The sequence below is a fragment of the Pristiophorus japonicus genome, chromosome 12 (assembly GCF_044704955.1).
Source record: "Pristiophorus japonicus isolate sPriJap1 chromosome 12, sPriJap1.hap1, whole genome shotgun sequence".
Classification (NCBI taxonomy): Eukaryota; Metazoa; Chordata; class Chondrichthyes; family Pristiophoridae; genus Pristiophorus; species Pristiophorus japonicus.
Genome location: NC_091988.1, coordinates 196,139,469 through 196,167,274, shown reverse-complemented (window position 1 = coordinate 196,167,274; position 27,806 = coordinate 196,139,469). Strand labels below are relative to the sequence as shown.

General features: G+C 43.8%; 1 protein-coding gene across 2 annotated transcripts in view; it reads right to left on the bottom strand.

Annotated features, from left to right (window-relative positions):
- Positions 1 to 27,806, bottom strand: part of LOC139277637 (casein kinase II subunit alpha) — a 121,321-nt gene that overhangs the window by 77,681 nt on the left and 15,834 nt on the right. For both annotated transcript variants that reach the window (XM_070896380.1, XM_070896378.1), the window contains one exon: positions 5,289 to 5,521. In XM_070896380.1, coding sequence (XP_070752481.1) covers positions 5,289 to 5,389 — 101 coding nt within the window. In that variant the 5' untranslated portion in view covers positions 5,390 to 5,521. The remainder of the gene's footprint in view (positions 1 to 5,288; positions 5,522 to 27,806) is intronic.

Below are 27,806 nucleotides of genomic sequence, written 5' to 3'. Positions count from 1 at the left end.
TGGCCGTGTCTGCAATACATGCCTCGTGTGAATTTGTAGCAAGGTGCAGGGACACCACAGCAATGAATTGCACAAGTCAGGAATGTGATGGAATATTCTCCACTTGCCTGGATTAGTGCAGCTCCAACAACACTCAAGAAGCTTGACACCATCCAGGACAAAGCAGCCTGCTTGATTGGCACCCCATCCACCACCGGCACACCATGGCTGCAGTGTGTACCATCCACAAAATGATCTGCAACTCGCCAAGGCTTCTTCGGCAGCACCTCCCAAACCCGCGACTTCTACCACCTAGAAGGACAAGGGCAGCAGGCGCATGGGAACAGCATCACCTGCAAGTTCCCCTCCCAGTCACACGCCATCCTGACTAGGAAATATATCGCCGTTGGGTCAAAATCCTGGAACTCCCTCCCTAACAGCACTGTGGGAGTACCTTCACCAGCAGTTAAAGAAGGCAGCTCACCACCACCTTCGCAAGGGCAATTAGGAATGGGCAATAAATGCTGGCTTTGCCAGTGATGCCCACATCCCAGCAATGATTACAAAAATGCCCAACATGGAAATGTTTTGTTTTTTGGCCATCCACAGGTACTAACCTTGTTCTACATTCTAATTTTGGGGGGCTATTTTATATGTTTTTTTAAATGCTTATAAAATTGATATTTGCACCAATTATGTGCAGACCTAATAGCATCCAGAGCCCATAATGGGATAACATGCTGTGATGTTACGTGAAGGGGCCACATGGGTTTCTCTCTCAGTTGGAGCTTGGTTGTTGAAATGTGACAATACTGAAATGTATAAAGAAGCTGGAAGCTTGCACGGTCAGGTAGATGTCAGTGTGAGCTGTGGCTCAGTGGGTAGCACACTCGCCTCGGAGTCAGAAGGTTGAGAGTTCAAGTCCCACTCCAGGGCACATAAAATCGAGGCTGACACTCCAGTGCAGTGCAAGGGAGTGCTGCACTGTCGGAAGTGCTGTTTTTCAGGTGAGACATTAAACCGAGGCCCCGTCTTCCTGCTCAGGTGGGCATAAAAGATCCCACGGCACTATTTTGAAGAGCAGGGAAGTTACCCCAGTGTCCTGGCCAATATTTATCCCTCAATCAACATAACAAGAACAGATTATCTGGTCATTATCACATTGCTGTGTGTGGGAGCTTGCTGTGTGCCCATTGGCTGCTGAGTTTCCTACATTACAACAGTGACTACACGTTAAAAAGTACTTCATTGGCTGCAAACCGCTTTGAGATGTTCGGTGGTCGTGAAAGGCGCTATATAAATCCAAGTCTTTCTTTCTTAGATGGAAAGACATCAGGAGACAGTGACTGTAAGGGAAGAGATAGGCAGGCCACATGAGAATAGCAGAGAAAAGCGACAAAGGGCTCAATTTTCCCCAGTGATTTCGGCCATTTTTTTGGAGCAGGCTGCTTTTTCTGGCCCAACTTAAAAATCCATACTTCCCCAATCAATCAATGTGCATCAGCGTAATTCATTTCGTTACTTTTTTTAGGTATGTTTTTTTTTCATCCAAAGAGGGCGTAACCAGCCACCTACGCCAATTCTGGCCATTTAGGTGAACTTTGGCCAGCTGATAGTTACTCCATTTCTGCTTAGGCCAGTGTATGTGGCCTCTCGAGAAAACCCTTGTGGTGAGTTAAAGAAATTGGCGCAGGTAAGTAAATCGAGGCCATTCGGCCTGGGCTAGGGCAGGAAGCGGAGCGGAGCAGACTGACTGGCAAGCACGTCAGCCAGAGTGGTTGTTGTGCAGTAATTAAGACTTACCACACCGTTAAAAGGATACTCAAGACTATAATGGACAAACCCTAACATTTTGTGGTGAGTTTAGTCTGCATCTACAATGTTAACACAGGAACTTCACGCCATTCAATACAAGTCAATAGGTGAGATGCCATTTTTGGGTTGCCTCTCCTGGCCCAGAGTGCCTTCCCAGTCCACTCTGCTCCACTCTCCACCCCTAGCCCAGGCCGAAGGGCTTGCCGGTCCGTCCACTCTCTCCCCCGCCAACCTCCTCCTGGCCCCTAGTGCCTTCCCAGTCCACTCCGCTTCCCATCCCTAGCCCAGGCCGAACGGCCTCCGATTTACTGGCTTGGGCTAAGGGCGGGGAGCAGAGCGGACCAGGAAGGCACTCGGGGTCAGGGTCCGCGGGGGAGGGAGCACTTCTCTGTAAACCCTGTAGAATAGAAATTTTTAAAAGCGCACTTACCTTAAGCTGCAGTGCCCTCGAGATCCCGGTCCCGGTCTGGAGGCATCTCAATTGCCAACTCGGAGCTGTACTGCACATGCGTGTCCATTGCAGCAACGCCAAAAACGCAAGTTTTTCTCTCGCGCATGCGCAGAAGGCCCGGCTGCATTTTTCGGCGCAGACAGCAGGCTCCACCCTCCCCGAGGCGACTGGCCATGCTTTGTGGCTCCGGATTGCAGTATAAATATCGGGGAAAGTTTGGACACGTTTTTCTGGCACATTTCTGGACCTAAAAACCCGGCGTAACTCTGGCAATACGCCAGAAAATGGACTTGGGCAAAATTGAGCCCCAAAATGACAGCTGATTCACCTTTAAGCAGACAATGGTTACTTAAACAAAAAAATGAGAGAGAGAAAAACCTAAAATAGCATTGCAGACACCAAAAACTCTCTCAGGACCATGGTTTAGGAGCAGTACAATTTTACCACTCATGCATTCACTTCAAGAAAAATCAAATTGGACGTCGGATAAAGGTGGCTGGCAGTGCACAACATAATTCAAAAGGTGCTCAGTAGATGATGGCAATGCCTGAAAACTAGATAGAATAAGCCACAACAACAAATCTGACACATGTAGAACCAAAAGTAATTAAAGGCACCACCAAACAAATTCTCATCCAAATCACCATCCAAGAACAGTAAACACAAGGTCTATATTAATTCAGGAAACTGTAAGGAGGTTAAAACCTTCCAGAATAGCTCAGAGTCCTGTTCTGGGAACAGCCGGTTACATTCCCAGCTGCAGGCCAAGTGCCACACACTACTGCAGTTATTCATTCATTTAGATGCAGAAGGGAATTCACTTCCAGTCTAGTTCAGGAACACGGTGCAAAGTGCACTCACTTTGCTGCAAGCAAGTAGTTAGCCTATTTTTGCTGATTGCTGTTAACAAGTGCACCTTAACATCTGCAGATAACTAGTCTGACAAGGGTCCAATGACATTTGATCTACTGAAATTTTACTAAAATAATGCCAACATGCAAATTGTGAAGGAGAAGGAATTGAACAAAATACAGCTACATCTAACCCATGATAAAACTCAGCTGCCAAGCCAAAATAAGACATTTTAATGTTGATTATGTGGAGTATTTATTTGATGAATCCTTTGTAAAGTGTGGTATCAAATAACAAAAAGTATGAAGGAGCAACTATAAAATTTAGCCACATTACAAAAAGAGACATTTATCAATTCAATTAACATTTCAATTTATTGCAACAGAACAGACTACACCAAATTCTCCAAAGCGAAAACATGTATGGAACAAGGCTGCTTTATAAATCATATTTATTCTTTGACAGTTCTCGAAGTAAACTTCCAAGTTTCTGAAGCATTTCAAATACTCCAACTGCAACACATTGTGAAGCACATGTTCTAACACCTGTGGAAACATACCTCAGCAAAAAGTAAATGCCCTCGGGAGGAGAGGGGGGGGGGGGGGGGAAAAAGAAAAAAAATCTTAACAACTGGGCTCCAAGATTAATGTGGCAAGTGTTAATTTGCTCAGCGGTTAGTAGTCGGCGCTCTGATGTCTGAGTCGGACGGTTGTGGGTTCCAGCCACACTCCAGGACTTGAACACAAAGTCTAGGCTTACACTACAATGCAGAACTGAGGGAGTGCTGCATCATCTGAGGTGCCCTGCTTCAGATGAGAAGTTACATAGCCTGTTCAGGTGGACCTGAATGATCCCACAGCACTCAAGGAGCAGGGAGTTCTCCTAGTGGCCTGGCCAATATTAATTCACTCAACCTGCGCCACCAAAACAGATTATCTGGTCATTCATCTCAGGAAGCAAAGAGTAGGAATAAACGGGTCCTTTTCAGAATGGCAGGCAGTGACTAGTGGGGTACCACAAGGTTCAGTGCTGGGATCCCAGCTATTTACAATGTACATTAATGATTTACACGAAGGAATTGAATGTAATATTTCCAAGTTTGCAGATGACACTAAGTTGGGTGAGTTGTGAGAAGGATGCTAAGAGGCTGCAGGGTGACTTGGACAGGTTAAGCGGGTGGGCAAATGCATGGCAGATGCAGTATAATGTAGATAAATGTGAGGTTATCCACTTTGGTTGCAAAAGCAGGAAGGCAGAATATTATCGATATGGTGACAGATTAGGAAAAGGGGAGATGCAACGAAACCTGGATGTCATAGCACATCAGTCATTCAAAGTTGGCATGCAAGTACAGCAGGCAGTGAAGGCGGCAAATAGCATGTTGGCCTTCATAGCTAGGGGATTTGAGTATAGGAGCAAGGAGGTCTTACTGCAGTTGTACAGGGCCTTGGTGAGACCGCACCTTGAATATTGTGTGCAGTTTTAGTCTCCTAATCTGAGGAAGGACATTCTTGCTATTGAGGGAGTGCAGCGAAGGTTCACCAGACTGATTCCTGGGATGGCAGGACTGACACATGAAGAAAGACTGGATCGACTAGGCTTATATTCACTGGAATTTAGAAGAATGAGAGGGGACCTCATAAAAACATATAAAATTCTGACGGGATTGGACAGGTTAGATGCAGGAAGAATGTTCCCGTTGTGGGGGAAGTCCAGAACCAGAGGTCACAGTCTAAGGATAAGGGGTAAAGCCATTTAGGACCGAGATGAGGAGAAACTTCTTCACTCAGAATTGTGAACCTGTGGAATTCTCTACCACAGAAAGTTGTTGAGGCCAGTTCGTTAGATATATTCAAAAGGGAGTTAGATGGGGCCCTTACGGTTAAAGGGATCAAGGGGTATGGAGAGAAAGCAGGAATGGGGTACTGAAGTTGCATGATCAGCCATGATCATATTGAATGGTGGTGCAGGCTCGAAGGGCCGAATGGCTTACTCCTGCACCTATTTTCTATGCTGCTTGTAGAACCTTATTGTGCGCAAATTGGTTGTACATTTACCTGTAAAACAACAATGACTACACTAACATAATCTATTGGCTGTGATGCATTTTGGGATATTCCGTGGTCGCGAAAGACGCTATATAAATGCATTTGTTGCTGGATATTCAAACAAAACCATCTGAAGAACTTACCCCCATTCCACCACATGAGATTCGTAATCCCAGTATTCTCTTGGTTTGTGTGTGTTTACATCAGTGTAAACTCTGGCCCTGCTTGGCACGGGTCCTGCCATGTCTAATTGGAGGAGGCCGGAGGCGAGTTCAGAAGCAGATGTCGAGTGGTTTAGCAGCTGGGGGCAGGCAATTAGCTTCGGTTTTGACAATCAACGGAGTGGGAAGGGTCTCTCTTAGACCACTCGTTTCCACTGTCAAAAAGAGCACAAAATGTGATAAATACCATGTTGACAAAATCAAACACATGCCCCCAAAAAAGAGTTAACTCATTGATGCACATTTTCTTTCCATTCCAAAAGACTCAAATACCTAAAACTACTCCAATATCGATAGAAAAACAAGCTGCAACATTTCAAAGCACTCAGTGAAATAAAGGAAACAGGTAAAAATCGGAGTGACAGGATTATGGATACAGTGCAACCCACAGGACTGGACTAACTGGCTGCCGTACACTTGCATTTAATGCAGTTGCCTGTTCGGTGCCTTATTGAAAAAGTTCCAACTCTCTTGAACTTTGTTGATGTGCACTTTCAATTTGCTGGAAGTATTAAATACTTTAACTGCTATAAAACCATTTAATATGCTCAAAACAATATCAATTAGTGTCTGGTGGCACGAGTTCGAAACCCGAGTCCCAACTAAAATAGTGTAATACAATACAAGACATGGCTTTAATATAGAGTATGTGGGTGATTCTTATGGAGGAAATCTCACATTGCATTCAATACTACATAATTTAGGCCAATGAAAAATGACTGCAAGAGAGGGGAGACCACAAGGACACAGTGCCTCCCAAAGCCACGACCTCGACCAGGGGTAGCAGGCGCACGGGAACATCAGCTCCAAGTCACACACCATCCTGACTTGGAAAGATATCGCCGTTCCTTCATCGTCGCTGGGTCAAAATCCTGGGACTCCCTCCCTAACAGCACCTTCACCACACAGACTGCAGCGGTTCAAGGCAGCGGCTCACCACCACCTTCTCAAGGGGCAATTAGGGATGGGCAATAAACACCGGCCTTGCCAGCGACACCCACATCCCGTGAACAATTTTTTTTTTAAAGTAGAGGTTGTGCAAAGCTAACCTTTAATGTATAGTTAAATTAAAAATACTGACTGTTGGATGATTTTATCCAAACTGCATTATAAGGCATTTCACCATAAATTACAGAAAGTGAATGTCACAATGGTCTGAGAAACTGGAACTCAGCCCCACCTGCAACAGCAAATATACAATTCATACCCCAAAAGTTACGAAATAAGTTACTTTCTTTTGAAACTTACACTGTCTCAACTTTGTTTTAAGTCATTGCTTCAAGATGTCACACCATATTCAAATAATGGAAATAGAATTTTGGTTTCCACAGTTCTTGGATCAGAACAATTTGGGTTTCTAAAAAACATGCTTTGTAAGATCAACAAATAAAAAAAATACGTCAAGCCTGGGCAGGATATTAATTAAATAGTAGGAAACTTTTGAGACTCTGTGCAGAATAACTGACTGGTGGATCGATAAGAAATTCAATCTTTGGAATTCCAATAGATCAGCGCACAATTAAGAATGTAAAAAAACAATTCAAATACTTGGTGCTGGAGTACAGTCTTCGCCCAGTGACATTATTTGAGCACCATGCTAGAAGCTGGGGATGGGGTAAGAGTAGGGGAGATGGGAACCGCCATCAGAAAGAAAGAGAGACAAATAATAGGTATTGGAATCCTAAAATCATACAGCATAGGAGGCCGTTCACAGCCCATCGTGTCTGTGCCGTACTTTGACAGAGTTATCCATATAGTCCCACTCCCTTGCTCTTTCTCCATAACCCTGCAAATTTTCCCTTTTCAAGTATATATCCAATTCCTTTTTGAATGTTATTACTGAATCTACATTTCAGAACACAACGCACTATACGCAAAAAATTGTCTTCACCTCCCCCACCCCTGCATCTTTTGCTAATCTGTGTCCTCTGGTTACTGACCCTCCCGCCAGTGGAAACAGATTCTTGCAATTTACTCTACCAAAGTCCCTCATAATTTTGAACACCTCCATTAAATCTGCCTTCAACCTTCTCTGCTCCAAGAACAATACCAGCTTCTGTAGTCTCCATATAACTGAAGTTACTCATCCAGTAAATCTCCTCTGCAACTTCTCCAAGGCCTCCACATCCTTCCTAAAGTGTGCTGCCCAGAATTGGACACAATACTCTGGGTAACAGCTAACCAGTCATTTATAAAAGGTTTAGGCACAACTTCATGGCTCCATTAAGCCAAATACCCAATGCACTTTTTTTTTTTAAAAACAGCCTTATCAACTTGCCCTGCCACCTTCAAAGTTTTGCGTATCTGAACCTCCAGGTCTGTTCCTGCACACCGTATAAAATTGTTTCATTGAAACAAAGCTAGAGTAGTTAATTATTTGCCACTCTGTACTTCTTCAAATGGAGACCTTCCGTATCTGCATATTGCTTTATTACTGTTTAAACATCAACCTCAAGAAAAAATGATGGCGATAGAAACACGCACAAAAATCATATTCTAGACATTTCTATGCAGATAACAGTAGAGCGTCCAAATGCTGCCATCTCTAAAGCGTTGCTATGGAAATTCTAGCATACATTGGAAAGGTGCCTTCTACAGATTAACCTTTGAATACTGAAAATCTTTGCAGCATTTAAAAATGTTCACACACTTAGTCTTATCTCGTATGCTTTGGCAGCTGGGGAAGTATTTTCCACCTTTCCAGTTAACGCATCACCTAATTGAGGACAATGGCTTTCTCTGTTATTTCAGCCTTAAAAGAATGTACCCAAAAACCGCACTGTGCAGAAAATACACAGTGGTGGCCTACAAAATACAAGCTGTTCTATTCACAAAGCTAGCTGTAGTGCAGTCCTAAGAATGTTCTTTGTGACTCAGGGCGATGCAGTACCAAGACACCAGTTGCTAAGATACTTTCTTTTTTTTTTTAAATCAATTTTAAATATCAAGATTAAAGAAATACTTCAGAATAAAGCCATACAAATGGGCTTACCAATCTGTGCAAAATGTACCTGAGAGTAATTTAAAAAAACAAGTACCCTGTACTATTTTGTGGCTGGACTGCCAAATCAGAGTTGCCACCTTTGCTCTATTTCCAAAGCCAAGCACTGAGAAATGGCGTGTTGTCACCAAGTCACTGTCCCCAGAGCCTGGCCATTGCTGGCTTTGTTGGGAGCAGTGCAATGAAGGTTCACTAGAATGATTCCTGGGATAAAAGGGTTGTCCCGAGGAGAGATCGAGTAGATTGGGTCTATACTCTCTGTGGAGTTTAGAATAATGAGAGGTGATCTCTTTGAGACACAAGATTCTGAGGGGGATTGACAGGGTAGATGCTGAGGTTGTTTCCCCTGGATCGAGTCTAGAACTAGGGGGCACAATCTCAGGATAAGGAAGAGGCCATTTAAGACTGAGATGAGGAGGAATTTCTTCATTAAGAGAGTTGTGAATCTTTGAAATTCTCTACCCCAAAGTGCTGCGGATGCTTAATTGTTGAGTATATTCACGAGATATGGGGATTGAACAGGAAAGTGGAGTTGAGGTGGAAGATCAGCCATGATCTTACTGAATGGCAGAGAAGGCTCGAGGGGTCGTATGGCCTATTCCTATTTATGTTCTTAATTGGATGACGAGTCACGTTTCAACACCTAACCTGAAAAATGGCAAAAACAACGTGGGCCCGTGCCAGCCAACTTGTGATAAATTTAAATTTTGTTTTAAACTTCTGAATCGTAGTTTTGTTCAGGAAAACTACTCATATGAATATATTTTTCAAACAAATACTCAAACAAGGCCATCTGTAGAATCATACCCTAGGAGTGTCCTTTTACGGTTGCAAGACCGACAGCTGACGGGCCACTGGTCTGAAAGCAAAATAGAAACAAAGCAGCTACTAACTATATCTTACACACACAATTGTTCGGTGAAGACAGGCTATGTTGACATTGGTCATGGGCCAGTCACCAGTGGTACTAATTTGAGCCTAGAGGGCCAAATTCAAAAGCTGCAACTCTTAATTCTGCTGTTCCTTTAGTATCCAGTTTCTACTCAGTAATCCTAAATCAAGTCAAAAGTATAACTGCGACTGGATGATGAAAAGTGACTATGTGCTTCTACTTGACTCCAATACTGTTGATTCTTGATCACAGGCCTCACCGTCAAATGTGAAGTTGCTTGCTGCCACGCTGGTGACTTGTTCGTAGGTATTTCAATCTACTACCAGAACTATAACGTTCCCGTCAACCTAGTAAACAGGCTGAGCCTATCATCATACTGACTAGGGGCACCATTTACTGGTTTCATGCAAAAAGGAATAGAAATATAGAATTACAATCCCTAAAACAGTTAAAACAAAAATTCCCGAAATCCCACAATGAAAATAAAATGTGACTAATTTGATTAGAGAACTATTTTTGGCTGGAGGATGGTTGCAGTCTGGAACTCGCTGCCTGGGGGCAGGGGGCAGAAACCACATCACGTTTAAATGGATATGAACTTGAAGTGCTGTGGCCTGCAGCACTTGGGTGGGGAGGTGAGAGATTGGGCTGGGTAACTCTTTTGGCCAGCACAAACACGACGGACCAAATGGCCTCCTCTGTGCCATAAATTTCTATGATTCTAATTCAGTGGATATAAGCTACAGGGAGTAGCCTTAATTACAAAATGGAAGGAATTAAGAGAAATACAACCCACATCACACTGGTAAAAACCCTGCAATGCCATTCAGTTAAAATGGAATTTGATTTACACGTTGGCTGTTAAACAGCAGCCCCAACCCTAGTGTATAATTGCACCTTGACCCAAAATTGAACCGTGATCCAAAAGTGCACAAGCCAGCCAACCATCTGTGTCTGAATTTTTATTGGAATTAACTAGTCCATATCTGTTGCACCCGGGAGGCCAATTCAGAAAATGGAGACCTAGTCTTCTAGCCATGCAAGAACAATTTTGGGTGTGACAAGCTGACTTGGAAAACAAAAGCTAGGATTAATTTGGTAAGTAACATTAATTTGAGCCTTGAAAAATAAATTCTCTACCGATGTACAAAACTGCAGAACAATCAAGGAAATCAGACATTACAACCATCAATGAATGGACAAGCTTGCCTACATTTTATCATAGGCATGACCAACTTATTAATATTTCTCAATTCTTAAGTTATAGTCAGTTACGAGGAGCTTAAGCTGTTAAATTATCGGCACGAAACACTGCAGGGCACAACATACTTCTCATCAATTTACAAAACTGGGCCAAAGTGCAAGGATGCTGCAACTTTCAAATAAAGATTTATCATGTAGAGAATGTGGCCCACATTACATCTGCCATCCTCTCTTGTTCCACACAGGAATACAACTAGAAACTGCCTTTACATAGTCCTGGTGAAAAGATGACGGGCAGATGGGCTGACCCTAATGGAGGGGCTCTGTTTATTTCTCCATTTCTCTCCGGCTCCATCCACCTCCGCCATTACTGGTGTGTTATTTCATGTCGCTGGCTTTCACTGCCTGGTCGGGGGGGGGGGGGCCGGTATCGAAATAAGAGCGACGGCCCGTTCCAAAATGAAGAACATGGACCTGGAATTTTGGTCCAGTCCGACCGAGTGTGCACAAAACAAGCCTGCAGTGAGCACTGGGTCTGTTGCTCCTGGTTCATTCCCTGTTAAGCAAATGGTTGCTGGGGTGGAGCAGCCCTTGGGCAGCAAATGGGCACAACATCAATTTAGGATTAACACAGAAAATGTTGGAAATACTCAGGTCAGGCAGCATCTGTGGAGAGAGAAACAACAACAGCAATGCGTATTTATATAGCACCTTTAACGTAGTCCCAAGGCGTTTCACAGGAGTATTGGGCGATACAAATGTAACACCGAACCGCATAAGCAGAAATTAGCGCAGCTTGGTCAAAGAGGTAGGTTTTAAGGAGCATATTGAAGGAGAAAAGGGAGGTCTAGGGAGGCGGAGAGGTTTAGGGAGGGAGTTCCAGACCTAAGGGCCTTGGCAACAGAAGGCACGGCCACCAATGGTTGAGCGATTATAATCAGGGATGCTCAGGACAGAATCAGAGGAGCGCAGACATCTCGGTGGGGGGGGGGGGGGGGGCTGGAGGAGCTTACAGCGATAGGGAGGGGCGAGGGATTTGAAAATAAGGATGAGAAACAGAGTTAACATTTCAGGTCAATGACCTTTCATCAGAACTGGAAAAAGTTAATTGTTTCTCTCTCAACAGATACTGCCTGACCCGATGAGTATTTCCAGGGTTTCTTGTTTTTATTACAGATTTCCAGCGTCCGCTGCATTTTGCTTGTGTTATTTTAGGACTTAATAAATTCTTCTTTACGCAAGGTGTAATAGAGCTAGTAATAACTAATGTTTATACAGAAAGAATATTTGTGTTGTGTTACAGGGTGGCCGCGGAATTTTTATACCACGGGAGGGGACCCTCGGAAATTAAAAGATGGAGAACATGTGCTGGAGAAGATTGCCCAAATATGGTATGGCAACACCATGGAGGGGTCTGAAAACAAGGATGATGATCTTGGTGTTGATGTGCAAGCGAATGAATTAGCCGATAGGAACCCCAGTTGATTTCCTCCCCCCACCCACCACCCTCAGTCCTCCACGGAGCCCAATCAGTGCCCCTAACTGCTACACCAGATGAGTAAATGTTTTAATTGGTAAAAAGCAGCGGGTAGCTGAATCATATAGAGCTTGTGCCGAGTTATGCTGAGTGTGAATACTTTATCCTGCAGAAGCTGAGCATTTGGAGTTCACTTTTGGCCCAATTGAGCTTCACAAATATGAAATTGCAAATGCTTATTGCTACCCATCTGCAAACATTTGACTAGAGAGAGAGAGAGAGAGAGAGAGAGAGAGACAAACAGGATTCAGAGTGGAGAGATTTTCTTCCACCTTGTACACTCACTATTGCAGTCATGGATTTTTCCAGTAATCAAATGTAGATTATTTTTAGTAAGCCTACAGCAATGACATCAGAAATAATTAATTTAGTTGTGTGGATGTCAATATGGATCAAGTACACATTTTGGCAAGCAAGCAGATATCCAAAACTGTCTCAGACTGAAAGTGATCACCCCCACCATATACACATTAAAAAAAAGTTACCACAAGACTACAATCAGATCTCAGGAGCCTGATGATTGCTGCAAGATAGTCGAGATATGCTCTTACAATTTACATCAACTGAACGCACAAGTAGTTTACAGCCTTGTACTCATTCCTGGCGATCCATTATTTGAGGGATAATATTCAAAATAGGGCTAAATTAAATCCTGCCCCATTCCACGAGTCTAAAGCTTTCCTCCAAATCAGAATACTTTTTCTTTTAGATAGTTGCATGGGGTATAAATTAGCTACAGGACAGAAAACAGCTGTGGTGAATGGCTGTTTTTCGGACTGGAGGTGATAGACAGTGGTATTCCCCAGGGGTCAGTACCAGCACCAGCACCACTGCAGTTTTTGATATACCTTAACGACTTGGAAGTACAGGGCATATCAAAATGTGCAGATGACATGAAACTTGAAAGTGGAGTAAACAGTGAGGGGGACAGTGATAGACTTCACGAGGACATAAACAGGCTGCTGGAATGGGCGGACACGGCAGATGAAATTCAACGCAGAAAAGTGTGAGGTGATACATTTTGGTAGGAAGAATGAGGAGAGACCGTACATACTAAATGGTACAAGTTTAAAGGTAGTGCAAGAACAGCGAGACCTAGGGGTGTTTGTGCACAAATCATTGAAGATGGCAGGACAGGTTAACAAAGCAGTTAATAAAGCAAATGGAATCCTGGGCTTTATAAATGGAGGTATAGAGTACAAAAGGCTGGAAGTTATGCTAAACCTATATAAAGCACTGGCTCGCCCCAGCTGGAGTGTGGTGTCCAAATCTTTACAGAAGGACGTGAAGGTATTGGAGAGGGTACAGGAGAGATTTACTGGAATGGTTCCAGGGATGAAGGATTATAGTTACGTGGATAGACTAGAGAAGCTGGGGTTGTTCTCCTCAGAGTAGAGAAGGCTAAGGAGATTTGAGAGGTGTTTAAAACCATGAAGAGCTATGGGAGGGAGGAATCACTAAAGTAGTAGTATTCGGTAAAATAATGGGACTAAAACAGAGAAGTCCCCTGGACCTGATGGCTTGCACCCTAGGGTCCTAAAGGAATTGGCTGCAGAGATAGTGGATGCATTGGTTGTAATCTACCAAAATTCCCTGGATTCTGGGGAGGTCCCAGCGGATTGGAAAACCGCAAATGTAACACCCCTATTTAAAAAAGGAGGCAGACAAAAAGCAGGAAATTATAGACCAGTTAGCCGACATCTGTCGTTGGGAAAATGCTGGAGTCCATTATTAAGGAAGCAGTAGCGGGACATTTGGAAAAGCATGATTCAATCAAGCAGAGTCAGCATGGTTTTATGAAAGGGAAATCATGTTTGACAAGTTTGGTGGAGTTCTTTGAGGATGTAATGAGTAGGATGGTTAAGGGGGAACCAGTGGATGTGGTGTATTTGGATTTCCAGAAAGCATTTAATAAGGTGCCACATAAAAGTTTACTGCATAAGATAAAGGTTCACGGGGTTGGGGGTAATATATTAGTACAGATTGAGGATTGGCTAATTAACAGAAAACAAAGAGTCGGGATAAATGGGTTATTTTCCAGTTGGCAAACAGTAACTAGTGGGGTGCCGCAGTGATTGGTGCTGGAGCCTCAGCTATTTACAATCTATATAAATGACTTGGATGAAGAGACCGAGTGTAATGTAGCCAAGTTTGCTGATGATACAAAGATGGGTGGGAAAGCAAATTGAGAGGAGGACACAAAAAAATCTGCAAAGGCATATAGACAGGTTAAGTGAGTGGGCAAAAATTTGGCAGATGGAGTATAATGTAAGAAAATGTGAGGTTATCCACTTTGACAGAAAAAATAGAAAAGCAAATTATAATTTAAAATGGAGAAAAATTGCAAAGTGCTTCAGTACAGAGGGATCTGGGGTCCTTGTGCATGAAACACAAAAGTTAGCAGGTACAGCAAGTAATCAGGAAGGCAAATGGAATGTTGGCCTTTATTGCAAGGGGGATAGAGCATAAAAGCAGAGAAGTCCTGCTACAATTGTAGAGTATTGGTGAGGCCACACCTGGAGTACTGCGTGCAGCCCTGCTTGACCCCGGTCCAGACATGGATTGGGTCTGTGGTGAATCCATTGGTCAGGATCACGGCTTGCATGTCGTCGGGGAGCAGGCGGAGGATGGAGTCAAACTTTTGGGGGCAACCGAAATGGAGGAGGACACTCCATTGTTCCTCGCGGTGAACAGAATCCCTGGCCAAAGACCAGCCTAAGTGGAGGGGGTGCATCCGGAAGGGCGCTAAGCACCTCGAGTCTCGTCACCGAGAGCATGCAGAAATCACGCGCAGGTAACAGAAGGAGTGTGCGGCAAACCAGACTCCCCACCCACCCTTTCCTTCAACGTCTTTTTGTCCCACCTGTGACAGAGACTGTAATGTCACCTGAGAACTCACTTTTAGAGTGGAAGCAAGTCTTCCTCGATTTTGAGGGACTGCCTGTGATGACTGCGTGCAGTTTTGGTCTCCGTATTTAAGGAAGGATATACTTGCATTGGAGGTGCATCAGAGAAGGTTCACTAGGTTGATTCCAGAGATGAGGTGGTTGACTTATGAAGATAGGTTGAGTAGGTTGGGTCTAAACTCATTGGAGTTCAGAAGAATGAGAGGTGGTCTTATCGAAACATATAAGATAATGAATGAGGGGGCTCAACAAGGTGGATGCAGAGAGGATATTTCCACTCATAGGGGAAACTAAAACTAAGGGAAACAGTCTCAGAATAAGGGGCTGCCCATTTAAAACTGGGATGAGGAGGAATTTCTTCTGAGGGTTGTAAATCTGTGGAATTCTCTGCCCCAGAGAGCGGTGGAGGCTGAATCAATGAATATATTTAAGGCGGAAATAGACAGATTTTTGAGCAATAAGGGAATAAAGGGTTATGGGGAGCTGGCAGGGAAGTGGAACGGAGTCCATGATCAGATCAGCTATGATCTTATTAAATGGCCTGCCCCTGCTCCTATTTCTTGTGGTCTTGTGTAGGCAGAGTAAATAAAGAAAAACTATTTCCCATGGCTGAAGGGTCGATAACCAGAGGGCACAGATTTAAGGTGATTGGCAAAAGAACCAGAGGCGACATGAGGAAAAAACATTTTTTTTTTTTTTTACACGACTGGTTAGGATTTGGATTGCACTGCCTGATTAGAGTAATGGATACATACTTAATAGTAGCTTTCAAAAGGGAATTGGATAACTAATTGAATGCGAAAAAAACTGCAGGGATTTGGGGAAAGAGCGGGGAGTGGGATAGTTCTACGAAAGAGCTGACGCAGACTCGATGGACCAAATAGCTTCCTTCTGTGCTGTTCTGTACAATTTTATGGTATACACGAATAAGGACTTTTCAGGGACTATGGGTAGCAAAAAGTAGTACTTTTTATTTTCATTTCCAAACCTCTTCCCTCTGGAGATGATTATTTCTGCTGGGATGTGATTCTACGAGTTGGCCTCGACGTTGAATATTTAGAGGTTACATACAACTGAGGGAGGTAATGCCAATGTCTACACCCAAGCGCTTTCCAGCAGGGAACAAAAGCTAGGGGTCAGCAGGCAGAACTTTAGATCACTTTTTCCCCTCTCCTTAACCCAAGAATTTGAGAGCAACCATAAATTCCCTTCCAGCGAAGATCAGCACAGAACACCGATTCCTGCTCTGCATCACTCAGTATTGCACCACAGTGCATCCATCAACGGAACGGTCAGTAAACCCAATAGTGGCGCTCTTGTGACAGTGTGCAGGACTGACTCAATGTTCACAGATAAAGTGCAATATTTCCACATTATATGTCAGTTGGCAGAGATATGGAAATGGTGTGTGTATGCAAAATATCAGTATATACTATTAAGACATGACACAACTTTACATAGGCATGATGTTAGAGGAATAAATTCAGACATGATCCCAGACACAGGCATCTGATGTCAACCAATTATTTTAATATTTTTGCGGCAACATTTAAGAGTACATTTGACCCAAGAATACAATATTTTTGGAGCCCAATTTTGAGTTTAAAGAGTGAAAGTGAACAAAAAGCTGGTAGCGAGTGGTGTTGTGTTCCCACATTACAACAGTGACTACACTTTTTTTTATTTTTTTAAAGTACTTCATTGGCTGTAAAGCACTTTGATATGTCCGGTGGTCGTGAAAGGCACTGTATAAATGCAAGTCTTCTTCCTATATATATATATATATGCTGGTGCCAGCAAATGGCATACATCAATACTGCACCAACTGTTATTTATTGTATTAACGAAGTGTCCAATTCAGAATGTTCCAATGGTTCCCATCAAGCAGCTCTATATGGATAGTGCACTGTTGGCAGGTGCACAGAACTCCAGCAGCCAATGGCACATTACAAGATAATGAAGGGAAACTTGGTGCCTCTAAGGGTCCAGGGCCCAACCTTTTGTGGATCCCCAAAGTGGGCATGAGGGGGTACAAAAGACGAAAACCACTTTCTAATAAGCACAAGAACAGTAAAAAGATCAGCACTTGGAATGCACAGGTTATCATTTAAGCACAAGTTATCATTTAAGCACAATGGGATGTGGCGATCGGGCAGGAAAGTGTTCGAAGATCAGCCACAATTTTATTGAATGGTGGAGCAGGCTCGAGGGGTCGTATAGCCTACTCCTGCTTATGTTCACCACTCTCCCAAAGTCCCAGTCATATAAAAGTGGTTTCAAATGGAATCATCGACAATGCACTGACATCTTGAATACAGGCTCAGCCCCAACATCAGCAACAGCTTAAATCTATATTGTATACATCATTTTTCACAATTTACAAAATAAAATGCTTAAATACATAATCATGCCCTTGGCAAACCTGTTCAACCTCGTAACTTTAATTTCAGGACAACATCATAAGAATGATAAATTTCTGACAATAAAACAAATTTGGTCTCTCGAAGAGCTTAAAACAGAAGAGTAAAATTGCTACATTCCGCCCTCCCTCAGCTGATAAATCAGTACGCCTCCATATTGACTACACTTGGAAGAAGCACTGAGGGTAGCAAGGGCACAGAATGTACTCTGGATGGTGGACTTCAATGTCTATCAGCAAGAGTGGCTTGGTAGGACCACGAGTGACCGAGCTGGCCGAGTGAGAGTACATAGCTGCCAGACTGGGCTTGTGGCAGGTGGCGAGAATGCCAATGTGATGGGGGAGAAACCCACTTGACCTCATCCTCACCAATCTCCCTGTCGCAGATGCATCAGTCCATGACAGTATTGCCAGGACTGACCACCGCAGACATTGTGGAGACGAAGTCCCGTCTTCACACTGAGGACACCCTACATCATGTTAAATGGGATAGATTCAGAACAGCAGCAGAATTGTATTCCATCACGATTTGCAACTTCATGGCCCGGCATATCCCTCATGCTACCATCATCATCAAGCCAGGAGACCAACCCTGGTTCAATGAGTGTAGAAGAGCAACACAGGACGACATGCTTGCTAAATAGCAGAGGTTTTAGACAAAGCTAAACGATCCCACAAACAACGTATCAGATCAAAGCTCTGCAGTCCTGCCACATCCAGTCGTGAATGGTGGTGGACAATTAAACAACTTATGGGAGGCGGCGGCTCCATGAACATCCCCATTCTCAATGATGACGGAGCAACAGCGTACAAGTGCAAAAGACAAGACTGAAGCATATACAACCACTTTCAGCAAGAAGTGCCGAGTGGATGATCCATCTCGGCCTCCTGCTGAGGTCCCCACCATCACAGAATCCAGTCTTCAGCCAATTCGATTCACTCCGTGTGATATCAAGAAATGGCTGAGGTCATTTGATACAGAAAAGGCTATGGGCCCCGACTGTAGTGCTGAAAACATAGAAAATAGGTGCACGAGTAGGCCATTTGGCCCTTAAGAGCCTGCACCGCCATTCAATGAGTTCATGGCTGAACATGCAACTTCAGGACCCCATTCCTGCTTTCTCGCCATACCCCTTGATCCCCCTAATAGTAAGGACTACATCTAACTCCTTTTTGAATATATTTAGTGAATTGGCCTCAACAACTTTCTGTGATAAGAGAATTCCACAGGTTCACCATTCTCTGGGTGAAGAAGTTTCTCCTCAGCTTGGTCCTAAATGGCTTGCCGCTTATCCCGAGACTGTGACCCCTGGTTCTGGACTTCCCAACATTGGGAACATTGTTCCTGCATCTAACCTGTCTAAACCCATCAGAATTTTAAACGTTTCGATGAGATCCCCTCTCATTCTTCTGAACTCCAGTGAATACAAGCCCAGTCGATCCAGTCTTTCTTGATGTGTCAGGCCCACCATCCCGGGAATCAGTCTGGTGAACCTTCCCTCAATAGCAAGAACGTCTTTCCTCAAGTTAGGAGACCAAAACTGTACACAATACTCCAGCTGTGGCCTCACCAAGGCCCTGTACAACTGTAGCAACACCTCCCTGCCCCTGTACTCAAATCCCCTCACTACGAAGGCCATTTGCTTTCTTAACCGCCTGCTGTACCTGCATGCCAACCTTCAATGACTGATGTACCATGACACCCAGGTCTCGTTGCACCTTCACTTTTCCTAATCTGTCACCATTCAGATAATAGTCTGTCTCTCTGTTTTTACCACCAAAGTGGATAACCTCACATTTATCCACATTATACTTCATCTGCCATGCATTTGCCCACTCACCTAACCTATCCAAGTCACTCTGCAGCCTCATAGCATCCTCCTCGCAGCTCACACTGCCACCCAACTTAGTGTCATCCGCAAATTTGGAGATACATTTAATCCCCTCGTCTAAATCATTAATGTACAATGTAAACAGCTGGGGCCCCAGCACAGAACCTTGTGGTACCCCACTCGTCACTGCCTGCCATTCTGAAAAGTATACATTTACTCCTACTCTTTGCTTCCTATCTGCCAACCAGTTCTCAATCCACATCAGCACACTATCCCCAATGTGCTTTAACTTTGCACATTAATCTCTTGTGTGGGACCTTGTCGAAAGCCTTCTGAAAGTCCAAATACACCACATCAACTGGTTCTCCCTTGTCCACTCTTCTGGAAACATCCTCAAAAAATTCCAGAAGATTTGTCAAGCATGATTTCCCTTTCACAAATCCATGCTGACTTGGATCTATCATGTCACCTCTTTCCAAATGCACTATGACATCCTTAATAATTGATTCCATCATTCTATCCACTACCGACGTCAGGCTGACCGGTCTATAATTCCCTGTTTTCTCTCTCCCTCCTTTTTTAAAAAGTGGGGCTACATTGGCTACCCTCCACTCCATAGGAACTGATCCAGAGTCAATAGAATGTTGGAAAATGACTGTCAATGCATCCGCTATTTCCAAGGCCACCTCCTTAAGTACTCTGGGATGCAGTCCATCAGGCCCTGGGGATTTATCGGCCTTCAATCCCATCAATTTCCCGACTAATAAGGATTTCCCTCAGTTCCTCCTTCTTACTAGACCCTCTCTGACCCCTTTTATATCCGGAAGGTTGTTTGTATCCTCCTTAGTGAATACCGAATCAAAGTACTTGTTCAATTGGTCTGCCATTCCTTTGTTCCCAGTTATGACGTCCCCTGATTCTGACTGCAGGGGACCTACGTTTGTCTTTACTAAGCTTTTTCTCTTTACATATCTGTAGAAGCTTTGGCAGTCCGTCTTAATGTTCCCTGCAAGCTTCTTCTCGTACTCTATTTTCCCTGCCCTAATCAAACTCTTTGTCCTCCTCTGCTGAGTTCTAAATTTCTCCCAGTCCCCGGGTTCACTGCTATTTCTGGCCAATTTGTATGCCACTTCCTTGGCTTTTATACTATCACCGATTTCCCTTGATAGCCACGGTTGAGCCACCTTCCCTTTTTTATTTTTTACGCCAGACAGGGATGTACAATTGTTGTAGTTCATCCATACAGTCTCTAAATGTCTGCCATTGTCCATCCACTGTCAACCCCTTAACTATCATTCGTCAATCTATCCTAGCCAATTCACGCCTCATACCTTCAAAGTTACCCTTCTTTAAGTTCTGGACCATGGTCTCTGAATTAACTGTTTCATTCTCCATCCTAATGCAGAATTCCACCATATTATGGTCATTCTTCGCCAAGGGGCCTCGCACAACGAGATTGCTAATTAATCCCCTCTCATTACACCACACCCAGTCTAAGATGGCCTCCCCCCTAGTTGGTTCCTCGACATATTGGTCTTGAAAATCATCCCTTATGCACTCCAGGAAATCCTCCTCCACCGTAATGCTTCCAGTTTGGTTCGTCCAATCTATATGCATATTAAAGTCACCCATGATAACTGCTGCACCTTTATTGCATGCACCCCTAATTTCCTGTTTGATGCCCTCCCCAACATCACTACTACTGTTTGGAGGTATGTACACAACTCCGACTAACGTTTTTTGCCCTTTGGTGTTCTGCAGCTCTACCCATATAGATTCCACATCATCCAAGCTAATGTCCTTCCTAACTATTGCATTAATATCCTCTTTAACCAGCAATGCTACCCCACCTCCTTTTCCTTTTATTTTATTCTTCCTGAATGTTGAATACCCCTGGATGTTGCGTTCCCAGCCCTGATCATCCTGGAGCCACGTCTCTGTAATCCCAATCACATCATATCTGTTAACATCTATTTGCAGTTAATTCATCCACTTTATTACGGATACTCATTGCATTAAGACACAAAGCCTTCAGGCTTGTTTTTTTTTAACACCCTTTGTCCTTTTAGAATTATGATGTAGTGTGGCCCTTTTTGTTTCTTGCCTTTGTTTACTCGGCCTTCCACTATTGCTTTTTACCATCTGTTTCTGACTCCATATTACTTTGCCCTGTCTCGCTGCATAGGTTCCCATCCCCCTGCCATATTAGTTTAAACACTCCCGAACTGCATTAGCAAATGTTACCCCTAGGACATCAGTTCTAGTCCTGCCCAAGTGCAAACCGTCCCTTTAGTACAAGTCCCACTTCCCCCAGAACTGGTTCCAATGTCCCAGGAATTTGAATCCATCCCTCTTGCACCACTGCTCAAGCCACATATTTATTCTAACTATCCTGCTCCCTCTACTCTGATTAGCACGTGGCACTGGTAGCAATCCAGAGATTACTACCTTTGAGGTCCTACTTTTTAAATTTAACTCCTCGCTCCCTAAATTCAGCTTGTAGGACCTCTTTCCACTTCTTACTTATGAATCGGTGGTACCTACATGTACCACGACAACTGGCTGTTCACCCTCCCTCTCCAGAATGCTCTGCAGCCGCTCCGAGACATCCTTGACCCTTGCACCAGGGAGGTAACATACCATCCTGGAGTCTCGGTTGCGGCCGCAGAAACGCCTATCTATTCCCCTTACAATAGAGTCCCCTATCACTATAGCTCTCCCACTCTTTTTCTCGCCCTTCTGTGCAGCAGAGCCACCCATGGTACCATAAACCTGGCTGCTGGTGCCTTCCCCTGGCAAGTCATCTTCCCAACAATATCCAAAACGGTATATCTGTTTTGGAGGGAGATGACTGCAGGGGACTCCTGCACTACCTTCCTGCTCTTGCCATGTCTCTTGGTCACCCATTCACTATCTGTCTTACCCTTTACCTGCGGTATGACCAACTCACTAAATGTGCTATCCACAACATTCTCAGCATCGCGCATGCTCCAGAGTGAGTCCATCCGCAGCTCCAGTGCCGTCATGCGGTCTGTCAGGAGACACTGCTGGACACACTTACCGCACATATAGTAGTCTGCAGAACTAGCCGCGCCTTCAGCCAAGCTGTTCCAATATAGCTATAACACTACTCGACAAAGTGGAAAATTGTCCAGGTAGATACGGTCCAAAAAAGCAAGACAAATCTAATTCGGCCAATTATCGCCCCATCAGTCTACTCTCATGTCGTCAACAGTGCTATCAAGCGACACTTACTCACCAATAATCTGCTCCATGATGCTCAGTTTGGATTCCACCAGGACCACTCAACTCCAGCCCTCATTACAGTCCAAACATGGACAAGTGTTAGACCACCACATAGCACTTGATACCCAGGCAATGCAGAGAGGACAGGGGTAGGGTTAAGATCTCAGGAGCAGCAACTGTTAGACAACTGTTGTTCTCTCAGACTGTCCTGTAAATAAAGAGTGGGAAGAACTGGAGGTAGAATCCACAATACAATTTGACACCCCTGGAACCCACAACCTTCAAGAGGCGAGAATCCTGCTCACTGAGCCACAGCTGAATTATCAGCAACTCGATATTATTGCAAATGAACAGGAACATAGATTTAAACTTTGTGGTCTCAGGTCACCATGGTACACATCAATGCAGTCCACAAAGACAAAACACTTGGAATACCCTGCTGCACTACATTGCAAAGTCAAAGCTACATTCACAGATTCTATATTAGCCCTGTGGCGGAAACCCTAATCTTATACTGACAAAGATAGACAGCGACTATGGGGAGATTTGATTGGAACAACTGGCCAGTTTGAAACTGGTACATCACCCTACTAAAGCTATGTGAGTGGGAATAGAAGAGCTGATAATATAGTCGCAGCAGAATCTTGGGGAAGGGAAAGAGATGGGCACCTGCTCCTCAGGCACTGTAAGTGCCAATGGTGAATTGAGCTAACCTCGCACTATAATGTAAAGTCATCTCATTCAAGTGTTAGAACACCACATAGCACATAGCAATGCAGAGGGGACAGGGTCAGGAGCAGCAGCTGTTAGACAACTGCTGCTGCTCTCAGAGGCTGTCCTGCAAATAAAGAGAGTGGGAAGAACCGAAGGCAGAATCCACAATAAAATTTGGCAAGCAGAAGTACTGGGGACCACCACTCTGAACACACCTACATCACACAAAAACCGTGAACTCAAACACTACTGTGTGCTCGTGGTTCTTTTGCTGATGAAGCACTGGGTAGGAAATGGTATTTGGAGGTCTTAATAGTAAGGCTGAGGGCAGTGGGGATGATGCTTCATTTAGTTTAAGTAAAGGGCACGTGTAGAAATGACACGCTTTGATTGTGTCTTGCAGTTAAAGTGGCTTCTATTAGACAGTATCATCATTATGGCTAACTAGTCAGTTGTTTAGGCGGACTTTCCTTCCAGGTTTTGATCACAGTAATGTTGTGCAATTGGTTGATGCCACATCTTCTGTAGCCTGCTGCATGGTATGATCCCATTTCAAGTCTGAAGCTGTGTAAAACATAGCAGGCTGCAATCGTTTTGGATAACTGAACTGTATTGCAGCATTCCAGCTATCTGAAACTTTGATTGGTGCTACACCTCATTCGCTCTTCACCTCCTGGCCTTGGGTTTCTCAATGGACTAAGCAGCTAGAGCCTTGGTCCCTCAGTAGTCTCTCATATTTTAAATAACAGTAAAACCATTGATTGCTGTCAAAATGAATGAATCATAGCAATTGTCTAGGGAGGGTGGGCATTAATGTGCATAATTCAATACTGATGGTTGTAGACCAGCTACACATTAATGAGTGGACCCCCTCGTGAAAGGGGCAACAAGGGAGATAATGGCGCATGTGGCCACGTGCGCTATCCAACTAGACAAGAAAAGGGAATGCTGATGAACTGCGAGGGGCAAGCAAACATGGCACCCATCACCTCCATGAAGCAATTGTTTTGGGCAGACATTTGGTCAGAGATCTTCTGCTGCTGCTTGGAATCCTGTAGCACAAAGGTCACGGCTGGGCCACATTGACGGAGTGTCAGCTGTCCTCGTTGGGAGCGGTTTGCAGGACTGGTTCAAGAGCATGCACAAGTCAGTGACAGAGGCCTTGATACAGATTTCACCTGACCTCTCCAGCTACAAATGTTTCTGTAAACATGGCTGGTGGCAGAAGGATGGGCCTTCATTGATGTTGTGAGGTGCAAAAGCAAGAGTGTGAAATGCCTCCTCCTGCAAATAGAGGGATGCCCGTTGCTCCTCTCAAAGCAGCTTACAAAGACCATTCTTGGGAAAACAGTAGCAGAGAACAGAGCGGTGGTACAGAGGATTCAAACAGCAGGTACTGCAAGTAATTAGGAAGGCAAATGGACTGTTAGCCACTATTGCAAGAGGGATGGAGTATAAAAGTAGGGAAGTCTTACTACAACTGTACAGGAGGTTGGTAAGAGCACACCTGGAGTACTGCATACAGTTTTGGTCTCCTTATTTGAGGGAAATACATGCACTGGAGGCCATTAAGGGAAGATTCACGAGGTTGAAGGGGTTGTCATATGAAGAAAGGTTGAGCAGGTTGGGCCTATACACATTGGAGTTTAGAAGACTTATTGAAACATGTAAGATTTTGAGGGGGCTTGACAGGGTAGATGCAGTGAGGAAGTTTCTCCTCATGGAGAAATCGAGAACTAGGGGGTATGGTTTCAGAATAAGGGGTCGCCCGTTTAAAACGGAAATGAGGAGGAATTTCTTCTGAGGGTCGTGTATCTTTGGAATTCTCTACCTCAGAGCTGAGGAGGCTGGGTCATTGAATGTATTTAAGATGGAGAGCGCCAGATTTTTGAAAGATAAGGGAGTCAGGGGTTATGGGGAGCGGGCTGGGAAGTGGAGTTGAGGACAGGATCATATCAGCCATGATCTTATTGAATGGTGAAGCAGGCTCGAGGGGCCAAATGGCCTACTCCTGCTCCTATTTCTTATGTTCCAACAGATGAAATGCAGCTTTAAACAGCTGCAATATGTTTCACTGACATCTCTTTCAGCTATATAGCAGTTATATGGTGCAGATGCAGTGAATAATAACCAGCTACCAGCAAAACAGCTAAAGACTCAACCAGAGAGAAGAGGCTTCCCACGGAGCACCCATTTTAAATCAGCACTGAGCATCTGGAACACAGTTCTGGAAATCCAATTGCATGATAGGAGCTAGCCCCATTTACAGTTTTGTGTGTGTGCAAGAGCTGACCTCTGCAGGCACCTTCTGGACATATTATTTGTGCAATGCATGCAGAACTGCGCCTCAATGGCAACAGTAGGTATCCTACCAGGGGGGCCGATGACTGCATTATTGGCTCACCAGCATCTCAATCTCATACCGGTATAAAAACCCCACCCCGAAGTGCATTTGATTCCACAATTTGGAAGCAGTGCCGCATAAATCCACGTTAAAATTCACGTCAGGTTTGTTGTCAGTCAACCAATCCTTTGAACAGAGATCAGCATCACAAAAATGCCAACATACAGCACATCATTTAATCGTGCTTCCTGTCCAATTAGTGTACACACTCTGCAGCTAATTCTCCCAATTATACACCAGCAGGATTCACTGCTAGAACATTCATGGTCAGGTTGGCTGTGGTTAGAATGTAATCTCAAAACAAGCACCAGTGTGAAACATATACAATCCTTACAGGGCCGGACAGGGTAGATGCTGAGAGGCTGTTTCCCATGACTGGAGAGTCTGGGGCACAGTCTCAGGATAAGAGGTCGGCCATTTACGGCCAAGATGAGAAGAAATGTCTTCATTCAAAGGATTATGAATCTTTGGAATTCTCTACCCCAGAGGGCTATGAAGGCTCAGTCCTTGAGTATATTCAAGACTGAGATCGAAAGGTATTTGTATATTAAGGGAATCAAGGGATATGGGGATAGCGCAGGAAGTGGATTTGAGGATGATCAGCCATAATTTTATTGAATGGCTCGAGGGACCGAATGGCCTACTCCTGCTCCTGTTTCTTACGTTCTTATGCATTGTGTTTGTTCTGGTGGTTTACCCTCTAGTAATCCATCGCATTAACAAAAAATATCATGAGACCAGTCATACAAGCATCAATTACATACAAGCAGAAATACTTCAAATGTTAGCATATAGAATACATCTTCACATTGCAACGCCTGGACTACCAATTTGCCAAATATCCTAACGCGAGTCATCCAGAAAGCCACTAACTACCTCCATAATGCCCGAATTTGACAAAAACTTAAAATATGATACTTCTCCCGCCCCTCAAGAAACCAAATATGCAATCTAAATGGGATAGAAACGGAGAAGCGGGTGGTTTGTCAAATGGCAATTGTGTCGTGGGTGATGCAACTTGTGTTGCATTACATGAGCATCTCTACCGCTTGCGATTTGCTTTTCATATAGTTACTGTCCCCTCTGACATGCATCCTCCATATATCTCAGATGAATCAATCTCGTACATTTCAGGCAAATTAAGATTTCAGTTGCTTCATATAGCTGTGGAGCATCTGCTTAAATGTCTTTACAATTTGGCCACAGTATGCTGCAAAATACTCGTCTCAGCATAGAAATTACACCATTTACCTCTCAATCAGCTCTGGATTCACAAGTTTCCGAACTCGAGCAGGAGCATTTCATGCAAAATTGTAACAGAAATTGTACATCACTGTTAAATACCTATTTTGGAGGCAATCGCTTTAATAAGTACTACAAAAAGGTATAAAAATTATGACAATGACCCTTTAAATCACACCCCTTTAAACTGACACACGAGCTGAAATCCTAAAATCAACTCCTAATCACACAACTCAAAACCTACAGCCAATCTAAAGTAACACTGTTTTCCTTAGCAGTACGGCACCATGGAATCAGAACGGGCAGTAACTGATAAATGTAAAGTCATCAGCTTTTTAAAAAATTAACAGTTTATCACTGACCCCTTCCACTTAATCTCGATGCCACCGAGCATCTTAAATTAACACTGGCTCTTTGTCCATAAGGAATCGTCTCGAAAATGTGATTCTGCAATTCCAAGATGTCTGCCTCCAAAATATGCAGCGAGTGCCAAGAATAAGCAGAGGCAAGAGAACGCATTTTTTAAAAACAGGAAAACACTGCAAATGCTGGACATCTGAAATAAAAGCATTAAATTATGGAAACACAGTAAGTCAGTCAGCATCTAAAAAATAACATTTCAATGTTCCAGGTCTGACAAAGGGTCTCCACCCAAAATCTTAACCAGTCTCTTCCAGATGCTAAGGTCTGCTGTGTACTTCCAACATTTTCCTCTCTTTTATTTAAGGGAACATGTTGCTAAAGAGAAACTTAAAAATATTACGTGACATTAAACTGCAAGTTACGTATGATCAAAATTATGGTTTCGTCAAGGATAGTGTCTGTATTAGTAGGAGAGTTATTAAAAACTATAAAGACTTTTTAAGTAAGGATGTTGAGAAATTAGACAACTTGCTGACAGAGTTTTGCATTATGCGAGTGTACACCTATATTCTACAGCCTGGGTTTTTCATTTTTCCCTGCCACAAATATTCTGCTTATTGAAGGTAATGGGTGGAAAAATCAAAAACCGACAAGCGCAGAAGGGGGAAAACTCGGCCTTTA